A 24,010-nucleotide genomic window follows, 5' to 3' on the forward strand; every position below is an offset into this window, starting at 1 on the left:
TTTCTTTATGCTTTTGTTCATTTATACATATTCTGTTACGAATTGCCATTTGTTAGGTTTCTGTTCTGTGCTTTCCCTGGTTCCACTTCTGTGTTCTGTCTGTCTATGGTGTCACACTGTCTGTGTGTGAATCTGTCTGTTTAGTTCAGCGTCTTGTCCAGTTCTGTGTCTGTGAGTTTCCTGTTTTATTCTGAAGGTCTCTATCTCATGTGAGTGTGTTCAGTTTACGTTTCCCCTGTCCCGTCAGCTTTGATGTTCTCCTGCCTGTTGCCGGTTCGTCACTGCCTCTCCCCCATTCTGGAACCCTCTCAGGTTTGTCATTTAGCTTTCCCAGTGTAGGTCTTTAGTTTTGTCTTCCCTCTTTGCCTGTTTTGCCATCTCACCACTGTGTAAATAAAACATCACTAGCATTATCATCTACTGCCTGCGTTTTGGGTCCTTTCTCCCTTCTACACCACACGGCTCGCCTCGGCAGCCGTGACAAAGGGTTTATATATGACATATAAATATATATATATATATATATGTATGTGTACATGATATACCCCAATGAAGATAATTAGATGGCATGAGTTTTATATTTAATTTGTCAATTTACAATTAACTGTGTAATTAATTTAAATAATGTTTCAAACAATTGGGTTCTTATATAATTCGAAATTTACCAAAAGAAAAATATTGCAGTGATGTGAATGGTTTTGGAAAAAGATTTATTTAGGGATCAAATTTATGTTAAACATGCATTTTTCTTTCATTTAAATATGAATATATATGGAGTCACAGTTTTCAAATATTCTTGTTAGTTTTGATTTTACTGTATTCTTTGTGCTTCTGTATTCTAACACAAGACAACAGAATAAATATGTTGAAAGAAGATTAATTAGAAATCAGCATAAAAATGTAATTAGAAATGTTAAGATTATCTGTTAAACTTTAATATTTTGCATTTGTGAAAAAAATAACATGTTAAAGGAATACTTTTACATTACATAACTAGTTGTTTAAAAATTAGATGATTGACATCAGACTGGTACTCTTACGTTGTTAGGTTAATATGATTAACGGGAAAAACACATTTTCCAAATACACACATATTAATATAACTAAAAAGTAAAACAAAAGGTAAATGGACTGATTTTTATGTAGCACTTTTCTTGCCTCTCATTTTTTCTTTATACATCCTTGCTTGCAGTAGGCACAATAACGGGAGCAACAGCGATAACAGGAAAGTCTGAGCTGACTGAGGAGTCCAGGAGATCTCTCTGGTGCTGCTTCAGATTCTTCTACCTTTATTTGCTCTTGATAGATATTTGGAGAATCTAGTTGAACTGTTTGATTAGCTTTGTTGCTAGTTGTCAGTGTCTTAGATGCTTTGTTTTGTATGTAGAATTTCTCAATCTCACTAAGCATGCGGACCTTAAGTTGTTGGAGCTCGGTATATTTTTCATCAAGTGATTTGTGTTCTCCATCCCTGCCACTTACAGATAAAAACGTATTACTTTGCCCATGTTCCAACATTTTTCTTGTTTTCTCAACTGATGTCTTTTCTTTCTGAAATATTGATCTCCTAACAAAATGATTGATCACCTTTACTCTTTTATCCATATTGTTTCTCATTTTTTGACCTCTGAGCTTCATCTGATTTATTTCATTTCGTTCTATTCTAGTGTCCTTCCAGATTTGTTTCAAAAACTCAGTTTTTAAAATTCCCTTCTGTGTGAAGTCATCTTCCTCTGCTGACAAGATGGACAACGTTGCAAGATTTGTTTTCTTGACATTTCCAAATTCTTCACCTTCTCCTACTAACAGCAGACCTTCCTTGTCAGGTGTCAAGTATCTTTTGCTTCCTTCAAGATTAACTGCAACATCCTTCATCCTCTGCTTAAATTCATGTTCATTGGTCTCTTCATCCTGATGCTCATGTAAGCATTGTTTTACAACATCCTCAGTTTGGATTGCTTTGTCAAACGTTGTCTTAAACACATGTTTCTTTTGTTGTTGTATCTTGTCATAATCTGCAGTAATTTTAATTTTCTGCTTATAAATTCTGACACAATTTTGTTCATATGTGGAGATCACTTGTAATATTTTTTCATTTTCCCCCTCTACTCTCTTAATATATGTCGGCAAGTCTTGATGAATCAGTCTATTTAGTTTTCCTATAAGGTTTCTTGTAGAGATTGTAACACTACTGAGGATGTCCTCTCTGGGTTGTACATCAGACAGTTCACCTTTCAGGGATTTCCTCGCAATTAGTTTCACTTTCAGAATCTCTAGTGATTTCATTTCATCCATGACTTGGTCTCCCCTCATTTCCATCCCAGACTGCTGTTCTTCCACATTTCTCCTTTCCTTCAACAACAGTTCTTGTTCTTTGGCAATGTCAGTCTTCATCTCTTTCATCTCTTCTTTTTCTTCACTCATGATTCCCTTTGCACGTTCAAGCTCTTCTTGCTTCTTCTTCAGATTCCTCATCAGACTCTCCACTTTTGCTCTTTCACTCTGTAATTCCTTTTTCATGATTTCCACTTCTTTTGTTTGTCTTCTGAGGTCATCTTCCTTGACTTTTTCTTCATTATGTGTTAAGAAAATCTTGCTTAAAATGTCTTCAAGTCTTTCTTTTTCCGTTTGAACCTGAAGGATACAATTTTTAATCTTGGCTTTTTCGTCATTTGTCTCATGTAACAGCCTGTTTACATGTTCCATCTTATTGAGCAGTTCAAGCTTTATGGTTTCCATTGAGTCTCGTTCTTCTTTTATATTTTGTTTCTTTTCTTCCAATATTTCAAATTGTTTCTTGATGTCAGACATCAACACCTTCAAATCCATTTTCTCTTTATTCAACACCTCACTTTCTCTCTCCAGATCTTCTCTGTCATGTCTCAGATCTTCTTTCACTTTATCAAGTTCTCGTTTGTCCAGTTCAAACTGCTTCTTCCATTCATTTTCTGTGCATTCTCTCTTGGTGACCATGTCTGAAAGGATACTTCTCACACCTTCCTTTTCTCTCTCTAACATTTCAGTGAAACAGCGAATGCTTTCTTTCAGTTCGTCTTGGGTTGGAAGTTTTTCTTCCAACACTGTTTGCAGCCTTGACCTGTTGTCAACATTTTGTAGTAATCGCTCCATTTTGGCTTTTATATCCTCCTTCAGTTGTTGAAGTTTCACTTTCAGAATCTCTAGCAATTTCATTTCATCCATGACTTGGTCTCCTCTCATTTCCATCTCAGACCGCTCTTCTTCCATATTTCTCCTTTCCTTCAACAACAGTTCTCGTTCTTTGGCAATGTCAGTCTTCATCTCTTTCATCTCTTCTTTTTCTTCACTCATGATTCCCTTTGCACGTTCAAGCTCTTCTTGCTTCTTCTTCAGATTCCTCATCAGACTCTCCACTTTTGCTCTTTCACTCTGTAATTCCTTTTTCATGATTTCCACTTCTTTTGTTTGACTTCTGAGGTCATCTTCCTTGACTTTTTCTTCATTATGTGTTAAGAAAATCTTGCTTAAAATGTCTTCAAGTCTTTCTTTTTCCGTTTGAACCTGAAGGATACAATTTTTAATCTTGGCTTTTTCGTCATTTGTCTCATGTAACAGCCTGTTTACATGTTCCATCTTATTGAGCAGTTCAAGCTTTATGGTTTCCATTGAGTCTCGTTCTTCTTTTATATTTTGTTTCTTTTCTTCCAATATTTCAAATTGTTTCTTGATGTCAGACATCAACACCTTCAAATCCATTTTCTCTTTATTCAGAACCTCACTTTCTCTCTCCAGATCTTCTCTGTCGTGTCTCAGATCTTCTTTCACTTTATCAAGCTCTCGTTTGTCCAGTTCAAACTGCTTCTTCCATTCATTTTCTGTGCATTCTCTCTTGGTGACCATTTCTGAAAGGATACTTCTCACACCTTCCTTTTCTCTCTCTAACATTTCAGTGAAACAGCGAATGCTTTCTTTCAGTTCGTCTTGGGTTGGAAGTTTTTCTTCCAACACTGTTTGCAGCCTTGACCTGTTGTCAACATTTTGTAGTAATCTCTCCATTTTGGCTTTTATATCCTCCTTCAGTTGTTGAAGTTTCACTTTCAGAATCTCTAGCAATTTCATTTCATCCATGACTTGGTCTCCTCTCATTTCCATCTCAGACCGCTCTTCTTCCATATTTCTCCTTTCCTTCAACAACAGTTCTCGTTCTTTGGCAATGTCAGTCTTCATCTCTTTCATCTCTTCTTTTTCTTCACTCATGATTCCCTTTGCACGTTCAAGCTCTTCTTGCTTCTTCTTCAGATTCCTCATCAGACTCTCCACTTTTGCTCTTTCACTCTGTAATTCCTTTTTCATGATTTCCACTTCTTTTGTTTGTCTTCTGAGGTCATCTTCCTTGACTTTTTCTTCATTATGTGTTAAGAAAATCTTGCTTAAAATGTCTTCAAGTCTTTCTTTTTCCGTTTGAACCTGAAGGATACAATTTTTAATCTTGGCTTTTTCGTCATTTGTCTCATGTAACAGCCTGTTTACATGTTCCATCTTATCGAGCAGTTCAAGCTTTATGGTTTCCATTGAGTCTCGTTCTTCTTTTATATTTTGTTTCTTTTCTTCCAATATTTCAAATTGTTTCTTGATGTCAGACATCAACACCTTCAAATCCATTTTCTCTTTATTCAGAACCTCACTTTCTCTCTCCAGATCTTCTCTGTCGTGTCTCAGATCTTCTTTCACTTTATCAAGTTCTCGTTTGTCCAGTTCAAACTGCTTCTTCCATTCATTTTCTGTGCATTCTCTCTTGGTGACCATGTCTGAAAGGATACTTCTCACACCTTCCTTTTCTCTCTCTAACATTTCAGTGAAACAGCGAATGCTTTCTTTCAGTTCGTCTTGGGTTGGAAGTTTTTCTTCCAACACTGTTTGCAGCCTTGACCTGTTGTCAACATTTTGTAGTAATCTCTCCATTTTGGCTTTTATATCCTCCTTCAGTTGTTGAAGTTTCACTTTCAGAATCTCTAGCAATTTCATTTCATCCATGACTTGGTCTCCTCTCATTTCCATCTCAGACCGCTCTTCTTCCATATTTCTCCTTTCCTTCAACAACAGTTCTCGTTCTTTGGCAATGTCAGTCTTCATCTCTTTCATCTCTTCTTTTTCTTCACTCATGATTCCCTTTGCACGTTCAAGCTCTTCTTGCTTCTTCTTCAGATTCCTCATCAGACTCTCCACTTTTGCTCTTTCACTCTGTAATTCCTTTTTCATGATTTCCACTTCTTTTGTTTGACTTCTGAGGTCATCTTCCTTGACTTTTTCTTCATTATGTGTTAAGAAAATCTTGCTTAAAATGTCTTCAAGTCTTTCTTTTTCCGTTTGAACCTGAAGGATACAATTTTTAATCTTGGCTTTTTTGTCATTTGTCTCATGTAACAGCCTGTTTACATGTTCCATCTTATTGAGCAGTTCAAGCTTTATGGTTTCCATTGAGTCTCGTTCTTCTTTTATATTTTGTTTCTTTTCTTCCAATATTTCAAATTGTTTCTTGATGTCAGACATCAACACCTTCAAATCCATTTTCTCTTTATTCAGAACCTCACTTTCTCTCTCCAGATCTTCTCTGTCGTGTCTCAGATCTTCTTTCACTTTATCAAGTTCTCGTTTGTCCAGTTCAAACTGCTTCTTCCATTCATTTTCTGTGCATTCTCTCTTGGTGACCATGTCTGAAAGGATACTTCTCACACCTTCCTTTTCTCTCTCTAACATTTCAGTGAAACAGCGAATGCTTTCTTTCAGTTCGTCTTGGGTTGGAAGTTTTTCTTCCAACACTGTTTGCAGCCTTGACCTGTTGTCAACATTTTGTAGTAATCTCTCCATTTTGGCTTTTATATCCTCCTTCAGTTGTTGAAGTTTCACTTTCAGAATCTCTAGCAATTTCATTTCATCCATGACTTGGTCTCCTCTCATTTCCATCTCAGACCGCTCTTCTTCCATATTTCTCCTTTCCTTCAACAACAGTTCTCGTTCTTTGGCAATGTCAGTCTTCATCTCTTTCATCTCTTCTTTTTCTTCACTCATGATTCCCTTTGCACGTTCAAGCTCTTCTTGCTTCTTCTTCAGATTCCTCATCAGACTCTCCACTTTTGCTCTTTCACTCTGTAATTCCTTTTTCATGATTTCCACTTCTTTTGTTTGTCTTCTGAGGTCATCTTCCTTGACTTTTTCTTCATTATGTGTTAAGAAAATCTTGCTTAAAATGTCTTCAAGTCTTTCTTTTTCCGTTTGAACCTGAAGGATACAATTTTTAATCTTGGCTTTTTCGTCATTTGTCTCATGTAACAGCCTGTTTACATGTTCCATCTTATTGAGCAGTTCAAGCTTTATGGTTTCCATTGAGTCTCGTTCTTCTTTTATATTTTGTTTCTTTTCTTCCAATATTTCAAATTGTTTCTTGATGTCAGACATCAACACCTTCAAATCCATTTTCTCTTTATTCAACACCTCACTTTCTCTCTCCAGATCTTCTCTGTCGTGTCTCAGATCTTCTTTCACTTCATCAAGCTCTCGTTTGTCCAGTTCAAACTGCTGCTTCCATTCATTTTCTGTGCTTTCTCTCTTGGTGACCATTTCTGAAAGGATACTTCTCACACCTTCCTTTTCTCTCTCTAACATTTCAGTGAAACAGCGAATGCTTTCTTTCAGTTCGTCTTGGGTTGGAAGTTTTTCTTCCAACACTGTTTGCAGCCTTGACCTGTTGTCAACATTTTGTAGTAATCTCTCCATTTTGGCTTTTATATCCTCCTTCAGTTGTTGAAGTTTCACTTTCAGAATCTCTAGCAATTTCATTTCATCCATGACTTGGTCTCCTCTCATTTCCATCTCAGACCGCTCTTCTTCCATATTTCTCCTTTCCTTCAACAACAGTTCTCGTTCTTTGGCAATGTCAGTCTTCATCTCTTTCATCTCTTCTTTTTCTTCACTCATGATTCCCTTTGCACGTTCAAGCTCTTCTTGCTTCTTCTTCAGATTCCTCATCAGACTCTCCACTTTTGCTCTTTCACTCTGTAATTCCTTTTTCATGATTTCCACTTCTTTTGTTTGTCTTCTGAGGTCATCTTCCTTGACTTTTTCTTCATTATGTGTTAAGAAAATCTTGCTTAAAATGTCTTCAAGTCTTTCTTTTTCCGTTTGAACCTGAAGGATACAATTTTTAATCTTGGCTTTTTCGTCATTTGTCTCATGTAACAGCCTGTTTACATGTTCCATCTTATTGAGCAGTTCAAGCTTTATGGTTTCCATTGAGTCTCGTTCTTCTTTTATACTTTGTTTCTTTTCTTCCAATATTTCAAATTGTTTCTTGATGTCAGACATCAACACCTTCAAATCCATTTTCTCTTTATTCAGCACCTCACTTTCTCTCTCCAGATCTTCTCTGTCGTGTCTCAGATCTTCTTTCACTTCATCAAGCTCTCGTTTGTCCAGTTCAAACTGCTGCTTCCATTCATTTTCTGTGCTTTCTCTCTTGGTGACCATTTCTGAAAGGATACTTCTCACACCTTCCTTTTCTCTCTCTAACATTTCAGTGAAACAGCGAATGCTTTCTTTCAGTTCGTCTTGGGTTGGAAGTTTTTCTTCCAACACTGTTTGCAGCCTTGACCTGTTGTCAACATTTTGTAGTAATCTCTCCATTTTGGCTTTTATATCCTCCTTCAGTTGTTGAAGTTTCACTTTCAGAATCTCTAGCAATTTCATTTCATCCATGACTTGGTCTCCTCTCATTTCCATCTCAGACCGCTCTTCTTCCATATTTCTCCTTTCCTTCAACAACAGTTCTCGTTCTTTGGCAATGTCAGTCTTCATCTCTTTCATCTCTTCTTTTTCTTCACTCATGATTCCCTTTGCACGTTCAAGCTCTTCTTGCTTCTTCTTCAGATTCCTCATCAGACTCTCCACTTTTGCTCTTTCACTCTGTAATTCCTTTTTCATGATTTCCACTTCTTTTGTTTGTCTTCTGAGGTCATCTTCCTTGACTTTTTCTTCATTATGTGTTAAGAAAATCTTGCTTAAAATGTCTTCAAGTCTTTCTTTTTCCGTTTGAACCTGAAGGATACAATTTTTAATCTTGGCTTTTTCGTCATTTGTCTCATGTAACAGCCTGTTTACATGTTCCATCTTATTGAGCAGTTCAAGCTTTATGGTTTCCATTGAGTCTCGTTCTTCTTTTATATTTTGTTTCTTTTCTTCCAATATTTCAAATTGTTTCTTGATGTCAGACATCAACACCTTCAAATCCATTTTCTCTTTATTCAACACCTCACTTTCTCTCTCCAGATCTTCTCTGTCATGTTTCAGATCTTCTTTCACTTTATCAAGTTTTCGTTTGTCCAGTTCAAACTGCTTCTTCCATTCATTTTCTGTGCATTCTCTCTTGGTGACCATGTCTGAAAGGATACTTCTCACACCTTCCTTTTCTCTCTCTAACATTTCAGTGAAACAGCGAATGCTTTCTTTCAGTTCGTCTTGGGTTGGAAGTTTTTCTTCCAACACTGTTTGCAGCCTTGACCTGTTGTCAACATTTTGTAGTAATCTCTCCATTTTGGCTTTTATATCCTCCTTCAGTTGTTGAAGTTTCACTTTCAGAATCTCTAGCAATTTCATTTCATCCATGACTTGGTCTCCTCTCATTTCCATCTCAGACCGCTCTTCTTCCATATTTCTCCTTTCCTTCAACAACAGTTCTCGTTCTTTGGCAATGTCAGTCTTCATCTCTTTCATCTCTTCTTTTTCTTCACTCATGATTCCCTTTGCACGTTCAAGCTCTTCTTGCTTCTTCTTCAGATTCCTCATCAGACTCTCCACTTTTGCTCTTTCACTCTGTAATTCCTTTTTCATGATTTCCACTTCTTTTGTTTGTCTTCTGAGGCCATCTTCCTTGACTTTTTCTTCATTATGTGTTAAGAAAATCTTGCTTAAAATGTCTTCAAGTCTTTCTTTTTCCATTTGAACCTGAAGGATACAATTTTTAATCTTGGCTTTTTCGTCATTTGTCTCATGTAACAGCCTGTTTACATGTTCCATCTTATTGAGCAGTTCAAGCTTTATGGTTTCCATTGAGTCTCGTTCTTCTTTTATATTTTGTTTCTTTTCTTCCAATATTTCAAATTGTTTCTTGATGTCAGACATCAACACCTTCAAATCCATTTTCTCTTTATTCAACACCTCACTTTCTCTCTCCAGATCTTCTCTGTCATGTTTCAGATCTTCTTTCACTTTATCAAGTTCTCGTTTGTCCAGTTCAAACTGCTTCTTCCATTCATTTTCTGTGCATTCTCTCTTGGTGACCATGTCTGAAAGGATACTTCTCACACCTTCCTTTTCTCTCTCTAACATTTCAGTGAAACAGCGAATGCTTTCTTTCAGTTCGTCTTGGGTTGGAAGTTTTTCTTCCAACACTGTTTGCAGCCTTGACCTGTTGTCAACATTTTGTAGTAATCTCTCCATTTTGGCTTTTATATCCTCCTTCAGTTGTTGAAGTTTCACTTTCAGAATCTCTAGCAATTTCATTTCATCCATGACTTGGTCTCCTCTCATTTCCATCTCAGACCGCTCTTCTTCCATATTTCTCCTTTCCTTCAACAACAGTTCTCGTTCTTTGGCAATGTCAGTCTTCATCTCTTTCATCTCTTCTTTTTCTTCACTCATGATTCCCTTTGCACGTTCAAGCTCTTCTTGCTTCTTCTTCAGATTCCTCATCAGACTCTCCACTTTTGCTCTTTCACTCTGTAATTCCTTTTTCATGATTTCCACTTCTTTTGTTTGTCTTCTGAGGTCATCTTCCTTGACTTTTTCTTCATTATGTGTTAAGAAAATCTTGCTTAAAATGTCTTCAAGTCTTTCTTTTTCCGTTTGAACCTGAAGGATACAATTTTTAATCTTGGCTTTTTCGTCATTTGTCTCATGTAACAGCCTGTTTACATGTTCCATCTTATTGAGCAGTTCAAGCTTTATGGTTTCCATTGAGTCTCGTTCTTCTTTTATACTTTGTTTCTTTTCTTCCAATATTTCAAATTGTTTCTTGATGTCAGACATCAACACCTTCAAATCCATTTTCTCTTTATTCAGCACCTCACTTTCTCTCTCCAGATCTTCTCTGTCGTGTCTCAGATCTTCTTTCACTTCATCAAGCTCTCGTTTGTCCAGTTCAAACTGCTGCTTCCATTCATTTTCTGTGCTTTCTCTCTTGGTGACCATTTCTGAAAGGATACTTCTCACACCTTCCTTTTCTCTCTCTAACATTTCAGTGAAACAGCGAATGCTTTCTTTCAGTTCGTCTTGGGTTGGAAGTTTTTCTTCCAACACTGTTTGCAGCCTTGACCTGTTGTCAACATTTTGTAGTAATCTCTCCATTTTGGCTTTTATATCCTCCTTCAGTTGTTGAAGTTTCACTTTCAGAATCTCTAGCAATTTCATTTCATCCATGACTTGGTCTCCTCTCATTTCCATCTCAGACCGCTCTTCTTCCATATTTCTCCTTTCCTTCAACAACAGTTCTCGTTCTTTGGCAATGTCAGTCTTCATCTCTTTCATCTCTTCTTTTTCTTCACTCATGATTCCCTTTGCACGTTCAAGCTCTTCTTGCTTCTTCTTCAGATTCCTCATCAGACTCTCCACTTTTGCTCTTTCACTCTGTAATTCCTTTTTCATGATTTCCACTTCTTTTGTTTGTCTTCTGAGGTCATCTTCCTTGACTTTTTCTTCATTATGTGTTAAGAAAATCTTGCTTAAAATGTCTTCAAGTCTTTCTTTTTCCGTTTGAACCTGAAGGATACAATTTTTAATCTTGGCTTTTTCGTCATTTGTCTCATGTAACAGCCTGTTTACATGTTCCATCTTATTGAGCAGTTCAAGCTTTATGGTTTCCATTGAGTCTCGTTCTTCTTTTATATTTTGTTTCTTTTCTTCCAATATTTCAAATTGTTTCTTGATGTCAGACATCAACACCTTCAAATCCATTTTCTCTTTATTCAACACCTCACTTTCTCTCTCCAGATCTTCTCTGTCATGTTTCAGATCTTCTTTCACTTTATCAAGTTCTCGTTTGTCCAGTTCAAACTGCTGCTTCCATTCATTTTCTGTGCATTCTCTCTTGGTGACCATGTCTGAAAGGATACTTCTCACACCTTCCTTTTCTCTCTCTAACATTTCAGTGAAACAGCGAATGCTTTCTTTCAGTTCGTCTTGGGTTGGAAGTTTTTCTTCCAACACTGTTTGCAGCCTTGACCTGTTGTCAACATTTTGTAGTAATCTCTCCATTTTGGCTTTTATATCCTCCTTCAGTTGTTGAAGTTTCACTTTCAGAATCTCTAGCAATTTCATTTCATCCATGACTTGGTCTCCTCTCATTTCCATCTCAGACCGCTCTTCTTCCATATTTCTCCTTTCCTTCAACAACAGTTCTCGTTCTTTGGCAATGTCAGTCTTCATCTCTTTCATCTCTTCTTTTTCTTCACTCATGATTCCCTTTGCACGTTCAAGCTCTTCTTGCTTCTTCTTCAGATTCCTCATCAGACTCTCCACTTTTGCTCTTTCACTCTGTAATTCCTTTTTCATGATTTCCACTTCTTTTGTTTGTCTTCTGAGGTCATCTTCCTTGACTTTTTCTTCATTATGTGTTAAGAAAATCTTGCTTAAAATGTCTTCAAGTCTTTCTTTTTCCATTTGAACCTGAAGGATACAATTTTTAATCTTGGCTTTTTCGTCATTTGTCTCATGTAACAGCCTGTTTACATGTTCCATCTTATTGAGCAGTTCAAGCTTTATGGTTTCCATTGAGTCTCGTTCTTCTTTTATATTTTGTTTCTTTTCTTCCAATATTTCAAATTGTTTCTTGATGTCAGACATCAACACCTTCAAATCCATTTTCTCTTTATTCAACACCTCACTTTCTCTCTCCAGATCTTCTCTGTCATGTTTCAGATCTTCTTTCACTTTATCAAGTTTTCGTTTGTCCAGTTCAAACTGCTTCTTCCATTCATTTTCTGTGCATTCTCTCTTGGTGACCATGTCTGAAAGGATACTTCTCACACCTTCCTTTTCTCTCTCTAACATTTCAGTGAAACAGCGAATGCTTTCTTTCAGTTCGTCTTGGGTTGGAAGTTTTTCTTCCAACACTGTTTGCAGCCTTGACCTGTTGTCAACATTTTGTAGTAATCTCTCCATTTTGGCTTTTATATCCTCCTTCAGTTGTTGAAGTTTCACTTTCAGAATCTCTAGCAATTTCATTTCATCCATGACTTGGTCTCCTCTCATTTCCATCTCAGACCGCTCTTCTTCCATATTTCTCCTTTCCTTCAACAACAGTTCTCGTTCTTTGGCAATGTCAGTCTTCATCTCTTTCATCTCTTCTTTTTCTTCACTCATGATTCCCTTTGCACGTTCAAGCTCTTCTTGCTTCTTCTTCAGATTCCTCATCAGACTCTCCACTTTTGCTCTTTCACTCTGTAATTCCTTTTTCATGATTTCCACTTCTTTTGTTTGTCTTCTGAGGCCATCTTCCTTGACTTTTTCTTCATTATGTGTTAAGAAAATCTTGCTTAAAATGTCTTCAAGTCTTTCTTTTTCCATTTGAACCTGAAGGATACAATTTTTAATCTTGGCTTTTTCGTCATTTGTCTCATGTAACAGCCTGTTTACATGTTCCATCTTATTGAGCAGTTCAAGCTTTATGGTTTCCATTGAGTCTCGTTCTTCTTTTATATTTTGTTTCTTTTCTTCCAATATTTCAAATTGTTTCTTGATGTCAGACATCAACACCTTCAAATCCATTTTCTCTTTATTCAACACCTCACTTTCTCTCTCCAGATCTTCTCTGTCATGTTTCAGATCTTCTTTCACTTTATCAAGTTTTCGTTTGTCCAGTTCAAACTGCTTCTTCCATTCATTTTCTGTGCATTCTCTCTTGGTGACCATGTCTGAAAGGATACTTCTCACACCTTCCTTTTCTCTCTCTAACATTTCAGTGAAACAGCGAATGCTTTCTTTCAGTTCGTCTTGGGTTGGAAGTTTTTCTTCCAACACTGTTTGCAGCCTTGACCTGTTGTCAACATTTTGTAGTAATCTCTCCATTTTGGCTTTTATATCCTCCTTCAGTTGTTGAAGTTTCACTTTCAGAATCTCTAGCAATTTCATTTCATCCATGACTTGGTCTCCTCTCATTTCCATCTCAGACCGCTCTTCTTCCATATTTCTCCTTTCCTTCAACAACAGTTCTCGTTCTTTGGCAATGTCAGTCTTCATCTCTTTCATCTCTTCTTTTTCTTCACTCATGATTCCCTTTGCACGTTCAAGCTCTTCTTGCTTCTTCTTCAGATTCCTCATCAGACTCTCCACTTTTGCTCTTTCACTCTGTAATTCCTTTTTCATGATTTCCACTTCTTTTGTTTGTCTTCTGAGGCCATCTTCCTTGACTTTTTCTTCATTATGTGTTAAGAAAATCTTGCTTAAAATGTCTTCAAGTCTTTCTTTTTCCATTTGAACCTGAAGGATACAATTTTTAATCTTGGCTTTTTCGTCATTTGTCTCATGTAACAGCCTGTTTACATGTTCCATCTTATTGAGCAGTTCAAGCTTTATGGTTTCCATTGAGTCTCGTTCTTCTTTTATATTTTGTTTCTTTTCTTCCAATATTTCAAATTGTTTCTTGATGTCAGACATCAACACCTTCAAATCCATTTTCTCTTTATTCAACACCTCACTTTCTCTCTCCAGATCTTCTCTGTCATGTTTCAGATCTTCTTTCACTTTATCAAGTTCTCGTTTGTCCAGTTCAAACTGCTTCTTCCATTCATTTTCTGTGCATTCTCTCTTGGTGACCATGTCTGAAAGGATACTTCTCACACCTTCCTTTTCTCTCTCTAACATTTCAGTGAAACAGCGAATGCTTTCTTTCAGTTCGTCTTGGGTTGGAAGTTTTTCTTCCAACACTGTTTGCAGCCTTGACCTGTTGTCAACATTTTGTAGTAATCTCTCCATTTTGGCTTTTATATCCTCCTTCAGTTGTTGAAGTTTCACTTTCAGAATCTCTAGCAATTTCATTTCATCCATGACTTGGTCTCCTCTCATTTCCATCTCAGACCGCTCTTCTTCCATATTTCTCCTTTCCTTCAACAACAGTTCTCGTTCTTTGGCAATGTCAGTCTTCATCTCTTTCATCTCTTCTTTTTCTTCACTCATGATTCCCTTTGCACGTTCAAGCTCTTCTTGCTTCTTCTTCAGATTCCTCATCAGACTCTCCACTTTTGCTCTTTCACTCTGTAATTCCTTTTTCATGATTTCCACTTCTTTTGTTTGTCTTCTGAGGTCATCTTCCTTGACTTTTTCTTCATTATGTGTTAAGAAAATCTTGCTTAAAATGTCTTCAAGTCTTTCTTTTTCCGTTTGAACCTGAAGGATACAATTTTTAATCTTGGCTTTTTCGTCATTTGTCTCATGTAACAGCCTGTTTACATGTTCCATCTTATTGAGCAGTTCAAGCTTTATGGTTTCCATTGAGTCTCGTTCTTCTTTTATACTTTGTTTCTTTTCTTCCAATATTTCAAATTGTTTCTTGATGTCAGACATCAACACCTTCAAATCCATTTTCTCTTTATTCAGCACCTCACTTTCTCTCTCCAGATCTTCTCTGTCGTGTCTCAGATCTTCTTTCACTTCATCAAGCTCTCGTTTGTCCAGTTCAAACTGCTGCTTCCATTCATTTTCTGTGCTTTCTCTCTTGGTGACCATTTCTGAAAGGATACTTCTCACACCTTCCTTTTCTCTCTCTAACATTTCAGTGAAACAGCGAATGCTTTCTTTCAGTTCGTCTTGGGTTGGAAGTTTTTCTTCCAACACTGTTTGCAGCCTTGACCTGTTGTCAACATTTTGTAGTAATCTCTCCATTTTGGCTTTTATATCCTCCTTCAGTTGTTGAAGTTTCACTTTCAGAATCTCTAGCAATTTCATTTCATCCATGACTTGGTCTCCTCTCATTTCCATCTCAGACCGCTCTTCTTCCATATTTCTCCTTTCCTTCAACAACAGTTCTCGTTCTTTGGCAATGTCAGTCTTCATCTCTTTCATCTCTTCTTTTTCTTCACTCATGATTCCCTTTGCACGTTCAAGCTCTTCTTGCTTCTTCTTCAGATTCCTCATCAGACTCTCCACTTTTGCTCTTTCACTCTGTAATTCCTTTTTCATGATTTCCACTTCTTTTGTTTGTCTTCTGAGGTCATCTTCCTTGACTTTTTCTTCATTATGTGTTAAGAAAATCTTGCTTAAAATGTCTTCAAGTCTTTCTTTTTCCGTTTGAACCTGAAGGATACAATTTTTAATCTTGGCTTTTTCGTCATTTGTCTCATGTAACAGCCTGTTTACATGTTCCATCTTATTGAGCAGTTCAAGCTTTATGGTTTCCATTGAGTCTCGTTCTTCTTTTATATTTTGTTTCTTTTCTTCCAATATTTCAAATTGTTTCTTGATGTCAGACATCAACACCTTCAAATCCATTTTCTCTTTATTCAACACCTCACTTTCTCTCTCCAGATCTTCTCTGTCATGTTTCAGATCTTCTTTCACTTTATCAAGTTCTCGTTTGTCCAGTTCAAACTGCTGCTTCCATTCATTTTCTGTGCATTCTCTCTTGGTGACCATGTCTGAAAGGATACTTCTCACACCTTCCTTTTCTCTCTCTAACATTTCAGTGAAACAGCGAATGCTTTCTTTCAGTTCGTCTTGGGTTGGAAGTTTTTCTTCCAACACTGTTTGCAGCCTTGACCTGTTGTCAACATTTTGTAGTAATCTCTCCATTTTGGCTTTTATATCCTCCTTCAGTTGTTGAAGTTTCACTTTCAGAATCTCTAGCAATTTCATTTCATCCATGACTTGGTCTCCTCTCATTTCCATCTCAGACCGCTCTTCTTCCATATTTCTCCTTTCCTTCAACAACAGTTCTCGTTCTTTGGCAATGTCAGTCTTCATCTCTTTCATCTCTTCTTTTTCTTCACTCATGATTCCCTTTGCACGTTCAAGCTCTTCTTGCTTCTTCTTCAGATTCCTCATCAGACTCTCCACTTTTGCTCTTTCACTCTGTAATTCCTTTTTCATGATTTCCACTTCTTTTGTTTGTCTTCTGAGGCCATCTTCCTTGACTTTTTCTTCATTATGTGTTAAGAAAATCTTGCTTAAAATGTCTTCAAGTCTTTCTTTTTCCATTTGAACCTGAAGGATACAATTTTTAATCTTGGCTTTTTCGTCATTTGTCTCATGTAACAGCCTGTTTACATGTTCCATCTTATTGAGCAGTTCAAGCTTTATGGTTTCCATTGAGTCTCGTTCTTCTTTTATATTTTGTTTCTTTTCTTCCAATATTTCAAATTGTTTCTTGATGTCAGACATCAACACCTTCAAATCCATTTTCTCTTTATTCAGCACCTCACTTTCTCTCTCCAGATCTTCTCTGTCGTGTCTCAGATCTTCTTTCACTTCATCAAGCTCTCGTTTGTCCAGTTCAAACTGCTGCTTCCATTCATTTTCTGTGCTTTCTCTCTTGGTGACCATTTCTGAAAGGATACTTCTCACACCTTCCTTTTCTCTCTCTAACATTTCAGTGAAACAGCGAATGCTTTCTTTCAGTTCGTCTTGGGTTGGAAGTTTTTCTTCCAACACTGTTTGCAGCCTTGACCTGTTGTCAACATTTTGTAGTAATCTCTCCATTTTGGCTTTTATATCCTCCTTCAGTTGTTGAAGTTTCACTTTCAGAATCTCTAGCAATTTCATTTCATCCATGACTTGGTCTCCTCTCATTTCCATCTCAGACCGCTCTTCTTCCATATTTCTCCTTTCCTTCAACAACAGTTCTCGTTCTTTGGCAATGTCAGTCTTCATCTCTTTCATCTCTTCTTTTTCTTCACTCATGATTCCCTTTGCACGTTCAAGCTCTTCTTGCTTCTTCTTCAGATTCCTCATCAGACTCTCCACTTTTGCTCTTTCACTCTGTAATTCCTTTTTCATGATTTCCACTTCTTTTGTTTGTCTTCTGAGGTCATCTTCCTTGACTTTTTCTTCATTATGTGTTAAGAAAATCTTGCTTAAAATGTCTTCAAGTCTTTCTTTTTCCGTTTGAACCTGAAGGATACAATTTTTAATCTTGGCTTTTTCGTCATTTGTCTCATGTAACAGCCTGTTTACATGTTCCATCTTATTGAGCAGTTCAAGCTTTATGGTTTCCATTGAGTCTCGTTCTTCTTTTATACTTTGTTTCTTTTCTTCCAATATTTCAAATTGTTTCTTGATGTCAGACATCAACACCTTCAAATCCATTTTCTCTTTATTCAGCACCTCACTTTCTCTCTCCAGATCTTCTCTGTCGTGTCTCAGATCTTCTTTCACTTCATCAAGCTCTCGTTTGTCCAGTTCAAACTGCTGCTTCCATTCATTTTCTGTGCTTTCTCTCTTGGTGACCATTTCTGAAAGGATACTTCTCACACCTTCCTTTTCTCTCTCTAACATTTCAGTGAAACAGCGAATGCTTTCTTTCAGTTCGTCTTGGGTTGGAAGTTTTTCTTCCAACACTGTTTGCAGCCTTGACCTGTTGTCAACATTTTGTAGTAATCTCTCCATTTTGGCTTTTATATCCTCCTTCAGTTGTTGAAGTTTCACTTTCAGAATCTCTAGCAATTTCATTTCATCCATGACTTGGTCTCCTCTCATTTCCATCTCAGACCGCTCTTCTTCCATATTTCTCCTTTCCTTCAACAACAGTTCTCGTTCTTTGGCAATGTCAGTCTTCATCTCTTTCATCTCTTCTTTTTCTTCACTCATGATTCCCTTTGCACGTTCAAGCTCTTCTTGCTTCTTCTTCAGATTCCTCATCAGACTCTCCACTTTTGCTCTTTCACTCTGTAATTCCTTTTTCATGATTTCCACTTCTTTTGTTTGTCTTCTGAGGCCATCTTCCTTGACTTTTTCTTCATTATGTGTTAAGAAAATCTTGCTTAAAATGTCTTCAAGTCTTTCTTTTTCCATTTGAACCTGAAGGATACAATTTTTAATCTTGGCTTTTTCGTCATTTGTCTCATGTAACAGCCTGTTTACATGTTCCATCTTATTGAGCAGTTCAAGCTTTATGGTTTCCATTGAGTCTCGTTCTTCTTTTATATTTTGTTTCTTTTCTTCCAATATTTCAAATTGTTTCTTGATGTCAGACATCAACACCTTCAAATCCATTTTCTCTTTATTCAACACCTCACTTTCTCTCTCCAGATCTTCTCTGTCATGTTTCAGATCTTCTTTCACTTTATCAAGTTCTCGTTTGTCCAGTTCAAACTGCTTCTTCCATTCATTTTCTGTGCATTCTCTCTTGGTGACCATGTCTGAAAGGATACTTCTCACACCTTCCTTTTCTCTCTCTAACATTTCAGTGAAACAGCGAATGCTTTCTTTCAGTTCGTCTTGGGTTGGAAGTTTTTCTTCCAACACTGTTTGCAGCCTTGACCTGTTGTCAACATTTTGTAGTAATCTCTCCATTTTGGCTTTTATATCCTCCTTCAGTTGTTGAAGTTTCACTTTCAGAATCTCTAGCAATTTCATTTCATCCATGACTTGGTCTCCTCTCATTTCCATCTCAGACCGCTCTTCTTCCATATTTCTCCTTTCCTTCAACAACAGTTCTCGTTCTTTGGCAATGTCAGTCTTCATCTCTTTCATCTCTTCTTTTTCTTCACTCATGATTCCCTTTGCACGTTCAAGCTCTTCTTGCTTCTTCTTCAGATTCCTCATCAGACTCTCCACTTTTGCTCTTTCACTCTGTAATTCCTTTTTCATGATTTCCACTTCTTTTGTTTGTCTTCTGAGGCCATCTTCCTTGACTTTTTCTTCATTATGTGTTAAGAAAATCTTGCTTAAAATGTCTTCAAGTCTTTCTTTTTCCATTTGAACCTGAAGGATACAATTTTTAATCTTGGCTTTTTCGTCATTTGTCTCATGTAACAGCCTGTTTACATGTTCCATCTTATTGAGCAGTTCAAGCTTTATGGTTTCCATTGAGTCTCGTTCTTCTTTTATATTTTGTTTCTTTTCTTCCAATATTTCAAATTGTTTCTTGATGTCAGACATCAACACCTTCAAATCCATTTTCTCTTTATTCAACACCTCACTTTCTCTCTCCAGATCTTCTCTGTCATGTTTCAGATCTTCTTTCACTTTATCAAGTTCTCGTTTGTCCAGTTCAAACTGCTTCTTCCATTCATTTTCTGTGCATTCTCTCTTGGTGACCATGTCTGAAAGGATACTTCTCACACCTTCCTTTTCTCTCTCTAACATTTCAGTGAAACAGCGAATGCTTTCTTTCAGTTCGTCTTGGGTTGGAAGTTTTTCTTCCAACACTGTTTGCAGCCTTGACCTGTTGTCAACATTTTGTAGTAATCTCTCCATTTTGGCTTTTATATCCTCCTTCAGTTGTTGAAGTTTCACTTTCAGAATCTCTAGCAATTTCATTTCATCCATGACTTGGTCTCCTCTCATTTCCATCTCAGACCGCTCTTCTTCCATATTTCTCCTTTCCTTCAACAACAGTTCTCGTTCTTTGGCAATGTCAGTCTTCATCTCTTTCATCTCTTCTTTTTCTTCACTCATGATTCCCTTTGCACGTTCAAGCTCTTCTTGCTTCTTCTTCAGATTCCTCATCAGACTCTCCACTTTTGCTCTTTCACTCTGTAATTCCTTTTTCATGATTTCCACTTCTTTTGTTTGTCTTCTGAGGTCATCTTCCTTGACTTTTTCTTCATTATGTGTTAAGAAAATCTTGCTTAAAATGTCTTCAAGTCTTTCTTTTTCCGTTTGAACCTGAAGGATACAATTTTTAATCTTGGCTTTTTCGTCATTTGTCTCATGTAACAGCCTGTTTACATGTTCCATCTTATTGAGCAGTTCAAGCTTTATGGTTTCCATTGAGTCTCGTTCTTCTTTTATACTTTGTTTCTTTTCTTCCAATATTTCAAATTGTTTCTTGATGTCAGACATCAACACCTTCAAATCCATTTTCTCTTTATTCAGCACCTCACTTTCTCTCTCCAGATCTTCTCTGTCGTGTCTCAGATCTTCTTTCACTTCATCAAGCTCTCGTTTGTCCAGTTCAAACTGCTGCTTCCATTCATTTTCTGTGCTTTCTCTCTTGGTGACCATTTCTGAAAGGATACTTCTCACACCTTCCTTTTCTCTCTCTAACATTTCAGTGAAACAGCGAATGCTTTCTTTCAGTTCGTCTTGGGTTGGAAGTTTTTCTTCCAACACTGTTTGCAGCCTTGACCTGTTGTCAACATTTTGTAGTAATCTCTCCATTTTGGCTTTTATATCCTCCTTCAGTTGTTGAAGTTTCACTTTCAGAATCTCTAGCAATTTCATTTCATCCATGACTTGGTCTCCTCTCATTTCCATCTCAGACCGCTCTTCTTCCATATTTCTCCTTTCCTTCAACAACAGTTCTCGTTCTTTGGCAATGTCAGTCTTCATCTCTTTCATCTCTTCTTTTTCTTCACTCATGATTCCCTTTGCACGTTCAAGCTCTTCTTGCTTCTTCTTCAGATTCCTCATCAGACTCTCCACTTTTGCTCTTTCACTCTGTAATTCCTTTTTCATGATTTCCACTTCTTTTGTTTGTCTTCTGAGGTCATCTTCCTTGACTTTTTCTTCATTATGTGTTAAGAAAATCTTGCTTAAAATGTCTTCAAGTCTTTCTTTTTCCGTTTGAACCTGAAGGATACAATTTTTAATCTTGGCTTTTTCGTCATTTGTCTCATGTAACAGCCTGTTTACATGTTCCATCTTATTGAGCAGTTCAAGCTTTATGGTTTCCATTGAGTCTCGTTCTTCTTTTATATTTTGTTTCTTTTCTTCCAATATTTCAAATTGTTTCTTGATGTCAGACATCAACACCTTCAAATCCATTTTCTCTTTATTCAACACCTCACTTTCTCTCTCCAGATCTTCTCTGTCATGTTTCAGATCTTCTTTCACTTTATCAAGTTCTCGTTTGTCCAGTTCAAACTGCTTCTTCCATTCATTTTCTGTGCATTCTCTCTTGGTGACCATGTCTGAAAGGATACTTCTCACACCTTCCTTTTCTCTCTCTAACATTTCAGTGAAACAGCGAATGCTTTCTTTCAGTTCGTCTTGGGTTGGAAGTTTTTCTTCCAACACTGTTTGCAGCCTTGACCTGTTGTCAACATTTTGTAGTAATCTCTCCATTTTGGCTTTTATATCCTCCTTCAGTTGTTGAAGTTTCACTTTCAGAATCTCTAGCAATTTCATTTCATCCATGACTTGGTCTCCTCTCATTTCCATCTCAGACCGCTCTTCTTCCATATTTCTCCTTTCCTTCAACAACAGTTCTCGTTCTTTGGCAATGTCAGTCTTCATCTCTTTCATCTCTTCTTTTTCTTCACTCATGATTCCCTTTGCACGTTCAAGCTCTTCTTGCTTCTTCTTCAGATTCCTCATCAGACTCTCCACTTTTGCTCTTTCACTCTGTAATTCCTTTTTCATGATTTCCACTTCTTTTGTTTGTCTTCTGAGGCCATCTTCCTTGACTTTTTCTTCATTATGTGTTAAGAAAATCTTGCTTAAAATGTCTTCAAGTCTTTCTTTTTCCATTTGAACCTGAAGGATACAATTTTTAATCTTGGCTTTTTCGTCATTTGTCTCATGTAACAGCCTGTTTACATGTTCCATCTTATTGAGCAGTTCAAGCTTTATGGTTTCCATTGAGTCTCGTTCTTCTTTTATATTTTGTTTCTTTTCTTCCAATATTTCAAATTGTTTCTTGATGTCAGACATCAACACCTTCAAATCCATTTTCTCTTTATTCAGCACCTCACTTTCTCTCTCCAGATCTTCTCTGTCGTGTCTCAGATCTTCTTTCACTTCATCAAGCTCTCGTTTGTCCAGTTCAAACTGCTGCTTCCATTCATTTTCTGTGCTTTCTCTCTTGGTGACCATTTCTGAAAGGATACTTCTCACACCTTCCTTTTCTCTCTCTAACATTTCAGTGAAACAGCGAATGCTTTCTTTCAGTTCGTCTTGGGTTGGAAGTTTTTCTTCCAACACTGTTTGCAGCCTTGACCTGTTGTCAACATTTTGTAGTAATCTCTCCATTTTGGCTTTTATATCCTCCTTCAGTTGTTGAAGTTTCACTTTCAGAATCTCTAGCAATTTCATTTCATCCATGACTTGGTCTCCTCTCATTTCCATCTCAGACCGCTCTTCTTCCATATTTCTCCTTTCCTTCAACAACAGTTCTCGTTCTTTGGCAATGTCAGTCTTCATCTCTTTCATCTCTTCTTTTTCTTCACTCATGATTCCCTTTGCACGTTCAAGCTCTTCTTGCTTCTTCTTCAGATTCCTCATCAGACTCTCCACTTTTGCTCTTTCACTCTGTAATTCCTTTTTCATGATTTCCACTTCTTTTGTTTGTCTTCTGAGGTCATCTTCCTTGACTTTTTCTTCATTATGTGTTAAGAAAATCTTGCTTAAAATGTCTTCAAGTCTTTCTTTTTCCGTTTGAACCTGAAGGATACAATTTTTAATCTTGGCTTTTTCGTCATTTGTCTCATGTAACAGCCTGTTTACATGTTCCATCTTATTGAGCAGTTCAAGCTTTATGGTTTCCATTGAGTCTCGTTCTTCTTTTATATTTTGTTTCTTTTCTTCCAATATTTCAAATTGTTTCTTGATGTCAGACATCAACACCTTCAAATCCATTTTCTCTTTATTCAACACCTCACTTTCTCTCTCCAGATCTTCTCTGTCATGTTTCAGATCTTCTTTCACTTTATCAAGTTCTCGTTTGTCCAGTTCAAACTGCTTCTTCCATTCATTTTCTGTGCATTCTCTCTTGGTGACCATGTCTGAAAGGATACTTCTCACACCTTCCTTTTCTCTCTCTAACATTTCAGTGAAACAGCGAATGCTTTCTTTCAGTTCGTCTTGGGTTGGAAGTTTTTCTTCCAACACTGTTTGCAGCCTTGACCTGTTGTCAACATTTTGTAGTAATCTCTCCATTTTGGCTTTTATATCCTCCTTCAGTTGTTGAAGTTTCACTTTCAGAATCTCTAGCAATTTCATTTCATCCATGACTTGGTCTCCTCTCATTTCCATCTCAGACCGCTCTTCTTCCATATTTCTCCTTTCCTTCAACAACAGTTCTCGTTCTTTGGCAATGTCAGTCTTCATCTCTTTCATCTCTTCTTTTTCTTCACTCATGATTCCCTTTGCACGTTCAAGCTCTTCTTGCTTCTTCTTCAGATTCCTCATCAGACTCTCCACTTTTGCTCTTTCACTCTGTAATTCCTTTTTCATGATTTCCACTTCTTTTGTTTGTCTTCTGAGGCCATCTTCCTTGACTTTTTCTTCATTATGTGTTAAGAAAATCTTGCTTAAAATGTCTTCAAGTCTTTCTTTTTCCATTTGAACCTGAAGGATACAATTTTTAATCTTGGCTTTTTCGTCATTTGTCTCATGTAACAGCCTGTTTACATGTTCCATCTTATTGAGCAGTTCAAGCTTTATGGTTTCCATTGAGTCTCGTTCTTCTTTTATATTTTGTTTCTTTTCTTCCAATATTTCAAATTGTTTCTTGATGTCAGACATCAACACCTTCAAATCCATTTTCTCTTTATTCAACACCTCACTTTCTCTCTCCAGATCTTCTCTGTCATGTTTCAGATCTTCTTTCACTTTATCAAGTTCTCGTTTGTCCAGTTCAAACTGCTTCTTCCATTCATTTTCTGTGCATTCTCTCTTGGTGACCATGTCTGAAAGGATACTTCTCACACCTTCCTTTTCTCTCTCTAACATTTCAGTGAAACAGCGAATGCTTTCTTTCAGTTCGTCTTGGGTTGGAAGTTTTTCTTCCAACACTGTTTGCAGCCTTGACCTGTTGTCAACATTTTGTAGTAATCTCTCCATTTTGGCTTTTATATCCTCCTTCAGTTGTTGAAGTTTCACTTTC

The 24,010-nt window shown here is 37.0% G+C and overlaps 1 protein-coding gene across 1 annotated transcript in view; it reads right to left on the reverse strand.

Annotated features, from left to right (window-relative positions):
- Window positions 1–702: 702 nt before the first annotated feature.
- The window catches only part of LOC146660248 (uncharacterized), a 45,427-nt gene continuing 22,119 nt past the window's right edge, over window positions 703–24,010 (reverse strand). Inside the window, exon 4 of the mRNA XM_085421629.1 lies at window positions 703–23,985. Within this exon, the coding sequence (XP_085277755.1) occupies window positions 1,162–23,985 (22,824 nt within the window). The 3' untranslated portion in view covers window positions 703–1,161. The remainder of the gene's footprint in view (window positions 23,986–24,010) is intronic.

This window comes from Rhamphochromis longiceps, linkage group LG10 (assembly GCF_057381845.1).
Source record: "Rhamphochromis longiceps isolate RC_006_pf linkage group LG10, R_longiceps_female_GT1.1, whole genome shotgun sequence".
Classification (NCBI taxonomy): domain Eukaryota; kingdom Metazoa; phylum Chordata; class Actinopteri; order Cichliformes; family Cichlidae; genus Rhamphochromis; species Rhamphochromis longiceps.